Source organism: Salvia splendens, unplaced genomic scaffold (genome assembly GCF_004379255.2).
Source record: "Salvia splendens isolate huo1 unplaced genomic scaffold, SspV2 ctg1101, whole genome shotgun sequence".
Lineage (NCBI taxonomy): Eukaryota > Viridiplantae > Streptophyta > Magnoliopsida > Lamiales > Lamiaceae > Salvia > Salvia splendens.
The window spans coordinates 85250-105019 of record NW_024598648.1 but is presented as its reverse complement, the minus strand read 5'-3'; the positions used below and the strand labels follow the sequence as shown (position 1 = coordinate 105019).

The 19770-nt window shown below is 35.5% G+C and overlaps 3 protein-coding genes, 1 long non-coding RNA gene and 1 pseudogene across 4 annotated transcripts; 3 read left to right on the top strand and 2 right to left on the bottom strand.

Moving 5' to 3' along the window:
* Positions 1 to 8: 8 nt before the first annotated feature.
* Positions 9 to 2461, top strand: LOC121788627 (the record flags this gene model as incomplete). Its single annotated transcript, XM_042187267.1, has 5 exons — positions 9 to 24; positions 1635 to 1688; positions 1813 to 1916; positions 1988 to 2026; positions 2114 to 2461. Coding segments are annotated over 5 exons (363 nt in total), but the record flags the coding sequence as incomplete, so codon positions are not given.
* A 565-nt stretch (positions 2462 to 3026) lies between these two features.
* On the bottom strand, positions 3027 to 5074 carry LOC121788616 (sphingolipid delta(4)-desaturase DES1-like). The gene is made up of 2 exons (XM_042187260.1): positions 4729 to 5074; positions 3027 to 4007 (listed from the first exon to the last, which is right to left on the bottom strand). Exons 1-2 carry the CDS (start codon positions 4876 to 4878, stop codon positions 3174 to 3176), a joined length of 984 nt encoding a protein of 327 aa, XP_042043194.1. The 5' UTR covers positions 4879 to 5074; the 3' UTR covers positions 3027 to 3173.
* A 1675-nt stretch (positions 5075 to 6749) lies between these two features.
* Positions 6750 to 8135, top strand: LOC121788617. Its single transcript, XR_006047878.1, has 2 exons — positions 6750 to 7599; positions 7665 to 8135. It is a non-coding gene; the product is annotated as an uncharacterized LOC121788617 (long non-coding RNA).
* Positions 8136 to 14134: 5999 nt separating this feature from the next.
* Positions 14135 to 16877, top strand: LOC121788621 (PAP-specific phosphatase HAL2-like). The gene is made up of 3 exons (XM_042187263.1): positions 14135 to 14636; positions 15609 to 16296; positions 16415 to 16877. Exons 1-3 carry the CDS (start codon positions 14291 to 14293, stop codon positions 16716 to 16718), a joined length of 1338 nt encoding a protein of 445 aa, XP_042043197.1. The 5' UTR covers positions 14135 to 14290; the 3' UTR covers positions 16719 to 16877.
* Positions 16878 to 16914: 37 nt separating this feature from the next.
* On the bottom strand, positions 16915 to 19678 carry LOC121788622 (annotated as a pseudogene).
* Positions 19679 to 19770: the final 92 nt, after the last annotated feature.

Here is a 19770-nt window from a genome sequence, read left to right as displayed (position 1 = left end):
ACGCTTCTCTCTTCCAAATCCCATGTAATTTCAACTGTTTACCTTTTTTTTGTTTAAGTAGTGCTGAATTTCTTTGTTTTGTGCTCCATGCAAATGTCGAACTATTAATTAAGAAGCTTTTTTATAAAAAAATCTGATTGAACTATTAATCCTGTGTGTGTTTGATTTCCTGGATTGTGTCTGAATACTTTTAAATTGTTAGAAATATTCTCGAATGAGACCATGATAATGAGTTTCCGTATGCCGATTCCATAAAAAAGATGGAAATATGCTTATGATAAACATTAGTTTTGATGTTAGGTTTTTGAACCTCTGAGCAAAAATGGAGTAAAATCTGTGTTTGAAGATTGTATTGTAATAGCAAGTTTTATGGAGAATAGGGTTATTTTGTTTTGGATTTATGTATGAGAGACAGCATTGCTGCTTGTGGGAGAGTTTTGAGGTATTGAGGACCAATTTGCAGTAGGCCCAACGCGCTTCAGTCAAACATTGTGTCTTCGAAGAATTTAAGAGAGCGGGGGTTAATATTGTGTGATGAGAAACATTCTACTTTGAAGCATAGAATGGATTTGGGAGTATTTTGCATGTGTATTTGAGATGACAGTAGATGATTTTCCTTAATGTAATATAACCTCAAACAAGTAATTATTGTGATGGTTATAATTCCGCATCTCACGAAGGAGAATTAGTTATGAATGGTGCATGAGCCATTGTATTTTTCCCGATTTGCATGTACTGGCATTTCTAACTAGTAGTATATCAGTAGTCAATACTTGTGAAATATTAGAATATTCTTGAATGATGGAGGGATTTAGTTTGATACGAACAAATCCATTTCTCGCTGCATTCGTGCATCACATTGCAATTGATAAATACCTAGTGGTTATGAGTTTCCTTGTGGGGATTCCGTTCCCAGTAAAGACAGAAATTTGTTAATCATAATATCAGTTTTTAAACAAATATAATAACATTAATTTTTTTGTTAGGTTTTTGGAACTCCTGATCAAAGTGTTTGAGGGTGGAGGACTATTTTGTTTTGAATAATTGAATCGGATTGCTGTTTGTGGGAGAGTTTTAAGGCAATTTAGGGGTATTCCATACATGTATTTGACATAACAGTAGATATTTCTTGTAATGTAGTATATCCTCAAATTGGTAATAATCATGATGGTCTTGAACCGTATATGCAGTAGCCTGGTAAGGAGAATCAGTTATGAATGGTGAATGATTTATTGTATTTTCCCCAATTTGACAGTTACCCATGTTTCTAACCGCATCTTAGTTAAATTACGCAATTATCCTTTTAGGCGTTTCAGTATTCTTGTGGCAGTAGTCTTATTGTAGTACTTGGGTAAGTATTTTTGAAAGAGACACATAACCACCTGGACGGCTGCCCCTAGAATGGGTGTGTCTTGTAATAGTTCTATTGGGATGACCTTTACGTGTATTGTCAGTTCTATCATATGCGATGATACAGGAAGTGTGTGTGAGATACTGTTGGTTTCAGGTATAAAAATAGGTAGAATGGCTGGTTGTTTGCAAACATTGAGTAGATCTTTCTGTTCCTAATCCTGCTTTTTGTTGTTGGAATTTGTTCTTGTTTATCTGATTAGTCATGTGCTGATTTCCCTTAGGGAGAGTATTCTGCAAAAAGGGATGTGATGCTGATGGCGAGACATGGGACGAATGTAAGTTTTGAATCTGCAATTCGATTTCTTTCCTTATAAACAGACTACAAATACCGTGGTATTCTTGCTTTGTAATTAGTTTAGTAGGGAACTCTGATGCTATTGATGTAAATTGTAAACTCAGGTTTGGGAGAATGTGACGAGATATGCTACAAAGACCCCGTCCTCAAGGACAAGCAGTGGAGTGCCTATATTGATCGCTCCCCTGGTTCTGTCAGGTACTCGGAGGTTCGTGCCACCTCAACTTCTTGAACACTTTCAGTTTTCTTGGTCGTGCCTAATTGCATTCTTGCTTTCAGGAATGCTTTCGTGCTTGCATAGCTGGCTGTAGTTACAAGGTAGGCAAGCTCACTTTGAAAGTTAATCGGTCAAGATAAATATTTGACATAATGCTTCAACTATTGCTTTATTCTTTTGGCTTGCAGTTTGATATTCCTGCAGAGAAACTGAAACAAGTTCATTCCAGACCGCCAAAGCCTGCACCTGAAGAGAAACCGAGACCACCTGCTGCTGAGTCCAGACCCCCTCTCGTCTACGTTCCTTGTGGAGATGAGGTTCTGAACACTTCTGCATAAGCATAATCGGACAACAGTCTTCAACAGAAATATCTCAAACAGGGCCTCAGAACCCAGCATTGCATTTCTTTTCTGGGTATATTTATGATGATGACAAATTTTATGTCTAACTGCACTGAAATGAAGGGCAACTGTGCATTGTATGAATTTCTTACTTAAAACCTTTACTCGTGGTGACTGGTCTCAGTAAAAATTCGAAGCCACGTAACAGCATTTGAGCACATTGTAAGTTGTACTGACTAAAATTACAATGTTAATCACAGTTTAATTTAGGACGGCTATGAAACGAACTCCAATAGTTTATAATAAAACCAAAGAGAGAGGGTAGCTTTTGTTTGGAGGTGTTTTTTCCCGAAAAATATAAGATATAAAGATTAATGCTCTCTATGTCCCATTCTACTCACTTTTCTTAATTAACTCTAATATTTTAATTAAATACCTCTATTCTTAATTAAAATAGAAATAATGCAAGTAGTTTAAGACAAATCGAAAAAGAAAAATGCGAGAAGCATGAGACGGAGGTAGTTAATATAGAAAACTACATAAAAGATGCGTTCAATACAGAAGAGAAGATACTTTTGTTGAGCCTTGAATTTCTTGTCTAATTTAGTTCTTACATTGAAATATATTTAGTTCTTACATTGAAATATTTTCAATGTAAGAACTAAATTAGACAAGATATTCAAGGCTCAACAAAAATATTGAATATGTAAAAGTCTGAATTTGATCTGGGATGATATGTTAGTGAGAAAAAGAAATATGATTACTAAAAATCAAGGAAAAATAACTCATCCAATATTCTTTCTCAAAAAATAATTAGCATCAAGAATTTCATACATAAGTAAGCAGCCGAAAGCTTCAGAAAAGTATTATAACAAACAAATTCACTATATTCAAAAATCTTACACGCCTATTCAGACTTGTTCTTGTCCAACACTGACTGACTCCTCTTCATCCGGCTAAATGGCCCGACTGTTCGATCCATTACGTACATGTAGATGACCTGGCTCCATGACTGATACGAATCAAGATCCTTGTAAAACTGGGGCGCAATCTCCCTCACCTTGTGCAGCTTGCTCCCGGGGATTCTTGGGAAGTCGTGGTGCTCATTGTGGTAGCCCACGCTCCATGCCATGAGGTTGAGAGGGCCGTAGTAAGAATACGTTTCTTGCTTTGGATTGAACACGTAGTGCTCTGAAATGAAGTGGCCGGCCATGGGGTGCATCCCGCCTCCAACAAACGTGGACAGGATCAAATAACTGAAGGATTTCCAGCCGAAGAGGCAAACGATGGCAGCATCAAGGGCCAGTTGGATAGTGAGGTTAATAAACTCCCATATGCCGGGAGGTTTTGGCTTGAGAAACAGGGGCCGGAGAGCATAGAAGAATAGTTGGAGAACAACCCATATGGATTTTGAGACGATGTTTCTCACAACCTTGGCTTCTGTGAGGCTTGGGACGTCCATGTCAAGTCCGTCCACCCCTTGGTACCTATGGTGCTCGAGGTGATACTTCTGGAAAGTAATGGACATGGGAACGCCAATGGGAAGGTTGGCGAAGATTCCTAGCCACCGGTTGTAGACAGGAGTCAAAAAGGCTAGGTTGTGGCTAAGCTCGTGAATGGCCAAGAAGAGATTGTGGTTGAGGAAAGAGCCGAAGAAATATGCCACTATAAGTATCTTCACCCAGGATGCGTTGTGTAAGAAAGTCGCAGTCCATAGCTGAAGCAACACAACTGCAGCAATCTGCAATGAAGGATACAAGGTAAATCTTTATTCAATCTAATTACTCGAACCTTTTCCGAAGCATTCTGTGCATTGCGGTTTATTAAGACACGCCAAATGCTAAATAAGTTAATGTTTAGCACAATCATCCAATTCACAATCCCAGAACAGCAACCCTCGACTCTACTGATCATCCATACAGATGCAAAATTGGAAAACCAAAAACAGGGGATTTTCGGCACAATGATCTCGTCTTACTCTAAAACAGAAAAGGGAGTACTAATGATTCATCTCAAACAACTATAGTACTTAGATTCTAATGCTACAGTGAAGTATCAGAAGAATCTCAGAATACTTCTCAATATTAGGAGGCAAAAATTTTTGAAATTCTGATAAAATAGGAAGACTATATCCACATTAGAAATGAAATTCACAATCCCCTAGTTGAGTTTTGACAGAGTTAAATTTCTTTATCTTCAATAAGTAATTTTCCTCTTGCAGTGAATGGCTTAATCCCCATCAAAGATCACTTCTAACAAAAACCCTAGCATTGATCATAAAATGGCAACAAAACAGCTAAAAACTTTAGCAGTCGAGCGCGCGCACATGAATTCAGGATTGAATCACAAAATTAAATGCACCAAAATCAGAATGCAGCAGAAAACAAACACAAAATGAGTTTCAGCTCAGATCTCGTATGAATTCTCGAAATAAAAACCTACATTGCAAAACGTCAACAAACCTTAAGGAAAGCGAAGGGGTCAGGGCCGAATAATTGCTTGATTTGAGGGTATTGAGAGAGAATCTGCCTCCTGCGTGAAGCGTGAGGCTCATCAGTGTAGGACCAGAAAAAGTCAGTAGCCAGTGCTCCCTCTTTCCCTTCAAATCCCATTGCTCCTCTCCTCTCCTCTCCTCTCCTCTCTGTCTCTCCCTCAGATTGCAGTCGAGTTTTATTTGAATACAAGATCACGTTTTTACGTTATTGCCCTGCTAGATTTGCTCTATCTGATAATATTCTTGTCATGATATGATGGGTAATTTGGGAATTATAATCATTATGATTGCAACTGCACATGGAGCTTGATTCCCTTTTCAAATTGGACGCATATGATTTTAATAAATGTGAAAAGGAAAGTATACTAAATTTAGCCAAATACCATGAACTGTTTGTTTTGCAAATAAGTTCACGCATTCCTTTTTTATTACCATGGATGTTAAAAAATATTTTTATTTTCGTTTCTCTCATAAAATTTGTCAAATTTCATTTTTTACTATAAATGATCCAACATTTTACTAACTCATTTCACTCACATTTTATTATTATAAAACTAATAATTTAAAAATAGAACTCATATTCTACTAACTTTTTCAACTCATTTTTCATTACATTTCTTAAAACTCATGTCTAATAAAAATGTGATAAAATTTTTCAACTCATTTTTCATTACATTTCTTAAAACTCATGTCTGATAAAAATGTGATAAAATTCAAAGGATGGAAGGAGTATAAAAGAAAGTAGGATGTGAGACCAACTTTAATTATTATTATAATAATGTTATTGTTATAACTTATAATACTAAAAACTAGTGCTCTTAATTAATAAATAATTATAGTATAATCAATTAAATTATGATCATATAATACTCCCTCCGTCCCGGGCTACTTGCTCATTTTCTTTTCGGCTCGGAGATTAAGGAATGAGTGTATAGGAAAGTAAAAAATGACGGCTGCAGGTGAAATTTTTTACTAAAAATGGAAAAAGTGCAAGTAACTTGGGACGCCCAAAAAGGAAATAAGTGCGAGTAGTGCGGGACGGAGGGAGTATCATATTATTATTAGTATTATATTTTAAATTAATATTTATAATTAATTTAAAATTGTGAATTGTATTTATAATGATATACACAATTGAATATTTTTAGTTAGGTGTTTCAACCCTAAAATGAGTATAAAATAATTTAATTAAAAATATTCAATTGATTTAATTTGTTTAAATAATTAATTTAATTAGGTGTTTTGTTCTTGATTAATATTATGAATGCAATTAGATGTATGTACAAATGTCACGCCCGCATTTTCTAAGGATAGAAAACACGGTTGATCGCGACTAGGGGAGGGTTAAAGAAGCAGGGAAGAAAGAGGGAAATCAACACAAATCGACCATAGCTCGAAACAAATAGGAATAGCTCGAATAAAATCAGAGTATCTCAACAATCAACAACTCAAAAAAAACAATATTTAGCAGAAGCATTTCGAGAGTAGAATAATGCTATGTATGAAGACACAACATATTCTAGACATTTGATAGACATTCTTCATTTTTATGCTCAACACCCACCGCGCTCGTCACCGCTCAACCTGGACATTTTTTTAAAAAGAAAAGCAAGGCTGAGTACTTGATGCACTCAGTGGACAAATGCCAAAAACAATTATATAAAAACAGTTATATCATGCCACCATTGAGTGACCTTGGGGTTTTAAGTTTAGAAATCGCCCAAGACACAAAAATCATTTCCATCGTAAAACTCGTGACTGCGTAGTCATTTTCCCATAGATGTCTACCATATCTGATCCACTGATGACAAGGAATGTGGCCACATTCCAAGTCACTAGACCGGCCGACCCAAAAGACGGCTCACGATCTCCATAGGTGTACACTAGCCTGAATAGAGACTCACTCCCTAGACAGACCCGAATTCGATTATCCATTGATGGCAAAAGCCACATCAGATAGGTTCCATAGAATAAAACAAAACACGGCATGACAAATATTCATATCATTTTCACATAAAAATATACTTAGGGCATTGCCCTTATTTAAAAAGAAAGTCCACCTCAAATGCTTAACTCCTCAATCAGTTTCTGCTTCAACCACAAACGACGTGCAAAGTTCACCCTTTTTAAAATAATATGATAGGCTAAAAATTAGACTTTGCAAAATATCTTAATTTAAAACGATGCATGCATCCTACGTGCGTGTGCTCAAATTATTCATCATTCTTTCACATAGATGAACATACATATTCTCGCACAATCAGTCCAACGCCTACTCAAAATTATTTAATTAGCCAAGTAGAATATACTAAACGCAAACTACAGAGCAATTAAACACAAACTCTCCAACCCATTTATTTAATTTACAAGGCCCAACTAAAAGTATTAAAGTAGCCCAACACTTAAAATCTAAAGCAAGAAAAAGAAACAGTAGCATAGTATACTCCCCCTGCCACCACACGTCTACTTCCCAAAGACAACTCAAACCAGCAACTCTCTCTCTCTAAATCTCACGCTCTCTCTGCCATTCTTCTACAACTCTCACAAATGAGCACAAAGCTCACTCTCAATTTCTCGTCTCTTCCTCTCCTCTGTACTCTCCCTTCCCTATTCTCAATTTTGCAAAACGTCAATCCCAATTCTCATCTCACAATTTAAAGTTTCAAAACAGAAACGGCAAAACCCAAATTAGAAGTACAAAATGTGGCTCCACCTCTCTTCCTCTCTCGGCCTTTGCTGCACCAGTAACCACCGCTGCCGCTGTCACTGCCTCTCTGTCACCGCCGAGCTCCAGCCGTATAAGCTCCGTTCACCAACCGCCGCCACCAAGCACAAACCGGTACTTCTCTCTCCCTTTTCCCCATTCTAAACCTTTTATTAAGTTTTCTAATTGTTTGATTTCAGTTATTAATGGGCATCAAGAATTGAGTTTGGAAGAAACAAAAAGGCAACATCTAAGCATTAAAGGTCGAGGCTTTAATAAATCATTCAACAATTTTTCAAGGGTGAAATAAATTCTCATGGAGGAACTATCGTGAATCATGAACTATGCCAAGAAAATTGAGGGGAAAAGGCTATACCTGTTCGTTTCAAGGAATGAACTTCAATGTGCAAGGGGAAAACTTGATGAAACTCACGGCTGCCCTACTCCAGACGTGATGAAAAATTTGTGGGACGGTTTGGGTGTATATATTCACATATAAATTGTAGATTTGAAACTGATATAGAGTAGTATAATAATTCTGTCGAGATTTGGTTTGCTGAAGAGATTTTAGGGAGTTAAGATATGGGGAAATCGTTTGGTGATGGGGTTGTAGAAATATATTTGACTCAATAGATGACTACAAATTTGGAATAAATAATTGATTTTTTTTTCTCTTTGTTTTTAAACGGGGTGTTACAATAAAACACTAAAAAGAAAAAAAAAAGAAGAGAAAAGAAAAGAAAAAAGAGGAAACATAAACTAAGGAGGAAAAAGAAGAAGAAGAATGGAAGATAAAATACTAAAAAGAAAGAAGAAAATGAAGAAAAAGAATGAAGAAGAAACTAAAGAAGAAGAAAAATAAGAAAGAAAGAAAAAAAGATATCACATGTTTGGTACTAAATTGAAATTTCAAAATATATCATCCATAACAAAAAAAAATTAAATACTTGGTACCTAGGGTTATTTTTGTCATGAGGTACCAAAAATGATATAAAATCAAGATCAAGTACCATTTATGTGCGAAAGTGAAAGATCATGTAACATTTATGTGGTTCACTCTTATAATAAAATGTAAGTGAAATGAATTGGTGGAATGCGGAGTTAACCTACTATTTACCGTTAAAGTGAACTAAGACTCCTATTCGCAAATAGACTAAAATAGTAAATTGGAATTTCAAATGGCAGAGAGAGAGTATTAGATTTAAGAAATTGATGTTTAATTATTTAAATGAAGGAAAAAAGTAAAATAAGAGGGAGAAGTAAGTAAGTTTAATTAAAGGTGTGACGTTTACAAAATGAATATGAATTACGGAACGAAAGAGATTATTTTTTAGTAGTATCATTATATAGTCATTAGATTATATATATAGTCATTTTGAAGTTTAAACCCTAAATTATTGACGTTTATGTGAACTAATTCTGAACAATTGATTTTTACAATCAATAGTAAGTATAATAAAAGTCACAAAAATATTTAAAAGGTTTATTTTTAGTAGAGGAAAGTTGATTTCGCTCATCAAAAGTCAGCTTGGATTTTAAAGATCTATATTTAAAATAAGGTAGAAAATGAGACGTTGTTTGATAATGAAAATAAAAATAATCATGATGTCGTCTCTCGTTCGATGGAGTTACAGTACTACTTTTAATTTATTTATCTTAAGTTTAAATAATACTCTTTGGATGTTACTACTACTTAATTTTCCTTTTGCATAATCGATTTGTTTCTTTTAAAACTAAGTACTTTGTTACTCCGCACATTTTTAAAATTACTCTGTTACTACTTTGTTATAATTCAATATTTCTAAATATTATAAGTCAATATTTTTGAGCAATAAGTATGTTATTAATCAAACTAGCTAGTGAGCCAATCCGGTGACGATCGCCACCTTGATTGGGATCGTGAAATGATGGAGGAGAGAGAGTGAGCCAATCCGGTGACGATCGCCACCTTGACTCTCCCCCTCCTCGGAATTGAACGCCGGTAAACCTCCTTCCTCCTCACTGAATCTACTGAGTATATCAACCTCAAACTGCCTGATCCTTCCATTTTCCTACCACCACCACCACCTTTTTTAATTTCTTCCAATAAATTGTTTGTTTTTATCTTAGTAGTACTCCTATTTATAGATAGTAGCGGTAGGGCTGGCAATTTTTGACACGACACGATAACACGACACGAACCGGCATGAAAATAATGGGTTTGGGTCAGAGCTTATTGGGTTCGTGTCCTTATCGGGTCGACCCGTTAAGGACACGAAAATTTCGTGTCGTGTTCGTGTCGTGTTCGTGTTATCCGTTAACAATACGTGTTCGTGTCGTGTTCGTGTTATCCGTTAACAAATAATATTTTAATATTATTAATTCTTATTATTTTCATTTTTAATAGGTTTAACCGTTATCAGGTCGTGTTGTTATCGAGTCGTTATCGTGTCATCTCGTGTACGTGTTGTTATCGTGTCGTGTTGACCCGAATTGGTTCGTGTCGTTAATGGGTTCGTGTCGCGTTCGTGTCGTGTTCGTGTCTGAGGATTTCGTGTCGTGTTCGTGTTCGTGTTTGAGGTTTTCTTAACGGGTCGTGTTCGTGTTTGCTGTTATCGTGTTCGTGTCGTTATCGTGTCGACACGATAATGACCCGACACGCACGATTTGCCACCCCTAGTAGCGGAATGCCCTCCCTGGGCTGAAAATGGAATAGCACAAAATTCACGTGGGCTAATTAATGCTTGAAGGCCCAAGGCGGCTTTTGTGTCACCATCTTTTTTTATAAAATAAAATAAACCATCACTTACATATGGAGTATTTAATTTCAGTACACTGAACTAGGACATTTATTTGCCTGCACGGATAACTATCTCATTATAGCGTTAGATCGATGAGAGAAGCCACCTTTGAGTCAATTTTGAAGGGGAAATAAGTTAATAACCCTCCCTCTCCCTCCTTCCAAAATAAAATATTTGTAAGTGTGGTCTTTTTTTGAAGGATGTGATAGGGTAGTGGTAGTCTAACATGGTGAAGTACTGGTCAAGATTTTGTGGCAATGTGATCATATTTCAATCTAAATCTGGATTGGATAGTATATTTATAGTTGCATTGACGTTATGTTATATTGAGTTGCATTGATGAATTATATGTTGATTTGAGTATACAAGACTAAATTTCATTTTTCATGATAAAATTATCAGTTTTGACCCAATAAGAATCTGATGATTTTAGGTTGGGTTTGGATAAACTTATTATTGAGTTGGGTCCATATTGGGGAGATCCAATAATGACCCAATTGACATAATTTTTTTTGGCCTTCATTTAAGTAGCAGTTATTTATATTAAGAATGAATCTATAAACGTAATTTGATGATTAATTAAAAAAATATTTCAGATTCGAGCCTAATTTTTAATGATTTCTGAAGTTAGAGATTTAAATAGCAGTTATATATAATAATTAATATTATTAAGAATGAACATAGAATCGTAATTTGACAATTAGTTTGTTTAGTTGAATTTTTGTTATATGTTATTTATTTGAATTAGTTTGTTTGTGAAACTTTTTTATAATTCTAGTAAAACTATTTATGGCACCATAAAATGACGGGCACAATATAATACTCCTAAGTAGAGAAATGATATGCTACGTACCTTATCCGGGCTCCTTATGTGAGCACCACTCTCGTTTAACGCACGTTTAGCGTTGTTCGTTTCGATTTGTATATTTAGTTTGATTTTAATACATTAAAAAATATTATTGCAATTTTTAATTTCACAAAATTCATAAAAAAGAACTCAATTTGTTCGTTTTCTCTGTAATTTCAAATAAATTAATAAAATAACAAATCGAGCTTTGATTTTTATGAATTTTGTGAAATTAAAAATTGTAAAAACATTTTTTTAATGTATTAAAATCAAACTAAATATATAAATCGAAACGAACAACGCTAAACGTGGGTTAAACGAGAGTGGTGCTCACATAAGAAGCCCATATAAAACATGTAGCATACCATTTCTCCTTATTAAATAACTAGAATATAAATCCCAACTATTCAATAGACTATAATCTTGTACATGACCCATTCCATTAATTAGATAACATGCCAGGGACTAAACTAACTTATTTCACGAGTTTTAAAGTACATTAGTCGAAGTAAATACAATGGATTATCATGACGGAAAAAAAATTGCTTAATATTCAAATATCGAGAAACGAATTGAAGGTGAATTATTAAAATAAGATTATTAGTACTTTATAGTAGGTCATTCATATCAAGGAAGAGATCAATTAAAGGACATATGTCGACTTGTAATTCGATCTATATATGACTCACAAAGCACAAGAAGCTTTGATCAACCTCGTCTCAAGCTTCATTCAAAATTCAAATAGAGGAGTCGAGAATATAATAAGGTAATTGGGTATGGAAAAATTGAAAATAATTGTCTCGTGTAATATCTAAAATCTGGATGACGTGAGGTTGATCCATCCAGTACATCATCATGCTGGTTAAATATTACAATTATTAACTATTAATATCTGCTTCATAATCATTGGAATATCTTTGAGGATACCTCCCCAGTCACATCTATGGATAGAATCATTATTCATTAATGAAGTGCAAATATCTACACTCCTTCGAGAAAGCAATCTCACGTTTTACCAAATTGGATTTGTAGACTTCTTCTCTACACTGGGTCACTCCATTCAGCATTATATTACAAATATTTAAATTTAATTAGCTCTAACTAAGTAATTTATGATCCACCTTTAATTTAAATCATGCATATGATTTGTTGAATGTTACTCGAGTTTGATACATGCCCAAATGAAAAGAAACCATGATAGTATAAAATAAAAGATGAGCCTAATATACGCATCAAAATCAAATTTTGATTTGATGAAGCGTTGAAGTAAATACTTAAAAGTATATTGGTAGTTTCTTTACTCAATGAATGAAAACATGACATTTTATCTTTTGATTGTGATGATTGCAATTATCTACTAGATTAAGAAGTGTGAGATAAGTACAAGAGTAATAAATGTAAACGATACAATCATTAGATGATCTAGTTGAATCTTTACAATTTGCGGCTCCCTCAATCTTCAACTTAATTGGCGCATCATTAACGAAATCCCATACTAAGACATTATGATAGACCTTGGGGGTCTATCGAGAGGTTGTAGAGCACCGTAAACTTGATTGCAAGAGCCGAGGATTGTTCGCGAAGGCGAGTACTAGAGTTGTGAAACGAGGGTTTCGAGAAAAGATGTTTTATTTCTTAATCTCGATGATTTTCTGACTCTCTAATGAGCTCTATATATAGAGCTCGGACCCTACTTGATTCGACTTACGATTCAGGAAAGAATAAAAAAGAAAACCAGAAAAGATATTGTTCAAAATAAATAAGGAAACAAAATAACTCAAAAATAATTAAACGTCCTAATGCTAGTAGGACTTGAAGTCCCTAAACTTCGCGGGCCGCGACGCGTTCCTTCTGGGCCTATCTTTCCGTGCTTGCGAACGGAGTCGGTCTCTCCTTTCTCCTTCCCACTCTCACGTTCTGGCTGCACTGCCTCTTCTCCGGTCGGCGTGTTCTTGGCCAGCGTTGAGTCCCTATCACATTAGCTAAACAAAATTTAACTTTTGCTTTGTCTTTATTCTATAGAATTGTTTATTTGGCCCCATTCTATCTTTAGATAAAAAGCCTCCTGCATTTACAATAATCTGAAAACATTGAACTTTTATTTGTTGAGTAATATCACATTGTTGTATACATTATACATATATATATATACTTATTTGAAAATGACTTTGAAATTATAAATTTGAGCTTATATATAAAATGGGTATTTTGGATAGATATATCAACTTGTATCAAATAATGGGAAGTGGAAAGTGCATTTTAATAAAAGAAAGTCCATGTTAATAAGCAATATTATAACCCCCAAAATGTTACTCAAGAAGGAAAAGGAAAAAATGTTAGGAAATGGAAAATAATCAAAGAAGTGGTGAATGTAAACTTTAAAAAATGCAATTATTATTGTATATATCTCGCCCATACTTAAGCTACAAACATCATGTGAAAAAAGTAAAAGATTAAATTTAAAATAAGATGAGTGAGCATATAGACAACTAAATTTTCTTCAGTAGTCCATAAAAAAAGTACAAAATTGATCACTTGTATTAGTAAATGTAGTTTATACATTTCATAATTCTTTTTACTCATTTTCTTTTATATTCATAAAACTTAGAGTTAAAACTTAGTGTGTGTGTTTCGTAATGGTAGTGAGTAATTCACGATTTAAACTCATTTGACTAACAACGGATATGTTATTAAAGCAACTTTTACTATTGTAAATTCTCATTGATATCCAAATTTATGCCTAAACTAATTTACAATTAAAATTCAGCTTCTAAAATTAAGCAATTAAACCCCATTTATATTCTTATCATACAACTATAGCTTATAAAAAATTACTACTAGATATTTTCAACAAACAATTTTAATCCAGCTTTTATTATAATTATAAAAAATTCTAGATATTTTTCTTTATTCTTAGAAACAAACTGTATAAATATCCCTTCAGAAAATTACTTGCCACATGAAAATCGCGCTGGTTTGTAGGGACGTTTAGAATCCAGATTTCAAATTCTTTAATACTATAACTAAACAATTATGCCAAAATTATTAGCAGAAAATATTAATTCACATAAAAAAGGCCACGCACTCGTGTGTTGGATAAAGACCTGCTTTTGTTGCCACCCAAATTTGTCATCATTCTCACATTTTCTGAAATTCCATAAAAAATCCAGTCTTTCCATCGATTCCTGCTTCGTTTAAAATGCCCATTTCTTCCCCGAATTCAGCCGCCAAAATTCGCCTCTCACGCCCACTTCTTCCATACAGAAATTCTCCTTCAATTCTCCATCAAAACCTCCTCCCCAAGCTACTAATCCACCCCTTTCCCCGCCTCCGCTGCGGGCACACGGTGAATTCCGCCACGGCCCAGAATTGCAAGGTGGAATTCGAGTCCATGGACTTGGAGAAATACGCGCGGGAGCTGGAGGTGGCAGTGAAGGCAGTGCACATGGCGTCTTTGCTCTGCCGCAGAGTTCAAGAGAGCTTGATTTTCGAAAGCAATGTGAATGTTCAGTCTAAAGAAGACAATTCTCCGGTCACTGTCGCCGGTATGATTCCGCCGCCCTTTCGGTTGAAATGAGACGTTCTCAAATTTTCTTGAAATAGTGAAAAATCGGATCTTTTTTTTGTTTTTTTGTTGATATTATATCAATATTTTAATTGTGGTTGAAAGTTTTATGCTATCTTGAGATGGAGTGGTGCTTGGCTAAGCAAGTGGGCTTTGCTTTTAGTCACTTGTGTGATTGGTTGATCGTGGACGTGTGTGATTTGATTAATATCTGCCATAAAATGTTGGTCTAGAATGTTTATTTGTTTATAATTTTTGTTTTGACTTTGAAGGATTTGTTGAAATGCTTTCTGTGATCAGCAGCATTCATTTTTTTATAATGCATGAGCAGTAATTAAGTGTAAACTTGTAGTTGTATCATTTTGATGGATTTCAATAAAAAAGTTATTGGTTTTGAAGTTGGTATATAGTTGTCTTGACCTCATATTTGAGCTGAATTTGGATATATGTAGTGATGTAGAACAGCAAGTGAACTCGATGTTATATGCATATACTCATAGAAGGATTTACAGAGAGCTTGTTTACTCAGCCAGTAGCTTAAACAACTTCTGTCGTTTGTGTCGAGATTATGTATCGTGAAGACTGTTTGTTTGTAGTCACTGGATGTAGGTGCAGATATTAAATTGTTTATATCAAAAGGATGTGATAATTTGTAAATATTTCCAAGAATTATGTGATTTGAATGCTTGCTGAAAGATCTAAACAAGAATGCATTCTTGGGGAGGTGTGGTTTGATTTACTGATCACGACATAAAGTTTGATAGGTAATCTTTAACTGCCAAACAGTTACAGTTCTGAGTTTATGCAGTCTTGCTTTCTGAAAACATTTGCTTTTGCTTCTTCTTTTGGCACAACAATTCGAAAGAACTAAACGTTTTTACAACCCTGAGATGTGTGCGTGCGTGTGACATAGGTCGGGGTGGCTAATGCTCCAATTGCTACTTCTAAGCAGATTGGAGTGTTCAAGCAACTGTGAGTTGGGTGTTGTCTCAGGCATTTGGGAGCGAAAACGTATTCATTGTTGCTGAAGAAGACGTTGAAACACTGTCGAGGTGTGATTCTGTTGGCTTACTAGATGCTGTTGCAAAAACTGTTAACGACAGCCTAGCTGAAGCACCTAGTTTTGGGATTCGACCACCGGCTGCTCCTCTAAACACATCCGAGGTTCTTGAGGCCATCAGTAGGTGCAACTCACCTGGCGGGCCCACAGGGAGATTCTGGGTTCTGGACCCTGTTGACGGTACGTTAGGTTTTGTACGTGGCGATCAGTATGCAATTGCTCTTGCATTGATAGAGGATGGTGAGCCTGTGCTAGGAGTTCTCGGATGCCCTAATTACCCGATGAAGAAAGAATGGCTGAGTTACCAAAACGGCTACCAAAGAATCGTATCTAGATTGGCGTCGCCATCATCAACGTCGTGGAATAGAGGATGTGTGATTTATGCAAAGAAAGCGAGTGGTGGAGCCTGGATGCAGCCATTGCTTGAGAAAGAGAAGAAGTTTGTCTGGCCAAACTCTGCAAGAGAGATCAAAGTCTCGACCATCGACAACCCGGCATTGGCAACGTTCTGTGAACCGGTTGAGAAAGCAAATTCAAGTCATTCCTTCACCGCTGGGCTAGCTCATAGTGTTGGGCTCAGGTAAATTTCTCCTCTTATTCACCCTTCTCGTTTTTCCCGTTGTTTTAACTTTCACGCCTGTGTTTATGCTTCCGAGTTATCTCATGCGGGATAAGCTTCATGCGCGTACTTGCTGCAGGAACGAGCCACTACGGGTGTACTCTATGGTGAAGTACGCAGCCATAGCACGAGGAGACGCTGAGATATTCATGAAGTTCGCTCGAGCTGGTTACAAGGAGAAGATATGGGACCACGCAGCCGGTGTCGTCATAATTCAAGAAGCCGGCGGGGTCGTGACGGACGCCGGAGGCCATCCTCTTTGCTTCTCGAGAGGGATGTACTTAGAAGGTCTTGATCGTGGCATAATTGCTTCTTCTGGAGCTACATTACATGAGAAGATTATCAGAGCTGTTGATGCTAGCTGGAACTCTTCTAGTCTTTAATTCCACACTACATATCCATTATTATTCAAGCCACACTATACATACAGACCTAATATATAAATATTGTTAAAAAGTATTCTCTCTCTCCCTCATTCATTTAAGAATGTTTTAGTACTGTAAATTTGTGCTCAATGAACTAGTTGTGTATGTTTCTTTGTATTGGTGTTTACCGTATAAAAGAGAGCTAACAAAAGTGTAATTAATTGTATTCATAAGCTGGAATAGAAATGCCAAACAATGAATTTTACAAACAATCTACGAATCAACGAACTCAGTTAGTTGCAGCAGCTTCTATATCCATTTTTTTGTTTTTAATATTTCCTAGTGTCTCCTTCAAAAAGTCTTCTCAACAACAATATTTGAATGCCATAAATTTCAAAATATGATTGTTCATCTATGAAATGGCTCTCAAGGTATTAGATTGCTGCTCTCAAGGCTCCCCTCGCTGCGTCTCGCTTCATCTCTGCAGCTTTGCCGCTGCCTCGGAAATACATGTATACTTGCTGTGAGATGAGAGAGCATTGTTAGATAAGATAGGAGGGTGACAGCCATTCAATGTTCCATAAGAAAGCGATTTCGCGCTCATACCTGTATGACCCAGATGCAGAAAAGCCCGAATCCAAGGATATGGATCCTCTGCTGTGCAATTTTGCACAGCAGCTCCTGCTGTTGCTCACAAAGCAATAAAAAAATTAAATAAATTAAATAAATAAATAAAATAAATATATATTATTTTATTTGTGTATTAGAAACAGCAGGAGCTGCTGTGCAAAATTGCACAGCAGAGGATCCATATCCCGAATCCAATGAAGTAGAAAATCTGTATAACAAGAACGATATTGAACCAGTAACAATGCATTCTCTAGCTGATAACTCAAGCTCTCAACGGCATATAATTTGAGAATAATACTACAAGCCAACTTACCCCAACTAGCACGTGGTCACCCATGAGATCAATCGCTGGGAGGATACCTCTGCATAAACAACATTGAGGGACCTCAGAGTTAAAACAATGATTCTACTGAATCTCAACCATTTGTCAACAGATGCGGTTGGATCAGACGAATAAGTAAACGATATGTAGAACAGTAGATGAGAGCAATGAATCTATCCCCAAGGCCTCAGAATTTAAAGAAAAATTGAAAGAACAAGGTCACCAACCTAAAAGCGCGGTAAAGTGGTCGATACCATAAAACATATGCTCCTGGAACTCCAAATATGAAGTATATAAGCAAGAAACCAGATCTTTGCATCTAGTAGACATACAGTTCCGGTCGGGAAACCATTTAAATATACATGTTAACAGAAAAACTTTACGGGTTCATATAAAATTAACCTCCCAGCTTAATCCAAGCCGTAGTTACAGCTATAACGTTCCAGAGAATGCCAAAACAGAGTCCTGATTTCCACAGTAAAAACATCATTAGCCACATGTAAAAGAAATTGAACCAAGTACCTCATGAAATATAGCCTTTTAAGAGTGAGGTCATGTAAGATTTTCTTGCATGGAAACAATTTGGCAAATCCAGTTTACTTGAAAGAGAACAGATATTTGCACAATTCAAAGGGTACTCTTCCAAAAACTATAAGTCATTGGCAGCCAAAATTAATCATTGACTTCGTTCATGCATGAGATAAAAAAAAACAAGTTAACATTATACCATATATGCCCAACTACTCACAATATATGTGCCAATTTTGCATAACACAATTTTCTAGAGCTTCACTTCAAGTTGTATGATATAGTCAGCTATCTTACAGTGACTTAAGATGCTATTTACTAAGTCTGGATGAAGCATCGTAAAAGAGATAAAATGTGGAGTACAAGTTAAAGTAACCACCATTTTCCATTCTGAAAAAATAGATATTGATCCAAAGCAAGCAATACACTTTAGATAACAGAACTTCATTAAGAGTACAATCACAGAACTTCATATGAGTAAAATTTTACATACCCAACAAGGTTGTAAATGCAACATATTGCAGCTTCTGCTAATGAATCGGTATTTCATTGGCAATGTCATGATGAATGATAGGGAAGAATGGAGGCCAGTTTTTCTCCTCAAGAACGATACCAACTGAAAAGAAAAGACTTCAGAGGGGTGTTCAGATATGGTAATAAGAAAATCCAAAATGAGAATATAAACCACCTCGTGAGGCAGCCTCTTCTTTCCTCCTAACTTCCTACAGAGCAACATCAGAAATTGTAAAAAAAAAATCAGTAAAAAGAATATAATAGGTAATTCGAACATTGAATTCAAAAACATATCTTCTGCAGCAGATTCCTCCTAAAACACAATGTTTCAGAATCAACAGCTATGCATGTCCATTTAAGGAAAAATTCTTTCTCAACACCAACAGAGATTATATGTGAGATTGTGTGCATTACAACTATAGCAGGAAACATTATCTTTACCCTTAAGTTTTACCAGTTGTAACAAGCAAAATAATACTACATGCAAAGAGTTGTATTACTAAATTTGCAGAATATTTCATACAAATGACTCAAATAGGCAAAAGAAAAAAGAAATCAGAAGGGAGAGTTCAGGAAACTAGGGAACATTTGGAGCGATTTTGATTCTTTGGTTTCAGAAGAAAAGGTGTGAATGAATGAATTAGAATATGAAGAAGTTTTTCCTTGGAAGACAACCAAACATAGTCCTATTGAGATGCTTTTCTGACTGATAAAATAGCATTAAAACCACAAACAAATTTCAGAAAAAAAAATTTAGATTTGTTCGCAGCTGTTCCTCCAAGGAATTAATAGCCAGGAAGAGGCAGTTACATTCAAGCATGCACATACAGTAGCACTATCAAGAGGAATATCAACTGACGCAGTAGGATTGCAGATTCTGTCCCATAAAGTGAAGAGGAAATTAATTGAAAGAATCATCCTTTGATCCCACAAGTCATTTGTGAAGTGTGTGATGAAATTAGAAGAAGAGGGATCTGATTGTGAGTCTTTGGATTAGATTCAATGGTCCATATTTTAATGTATCACTATCAATTTTAAATTTTATATACTATTTGTTTTTATTATAAAGTTTATGGA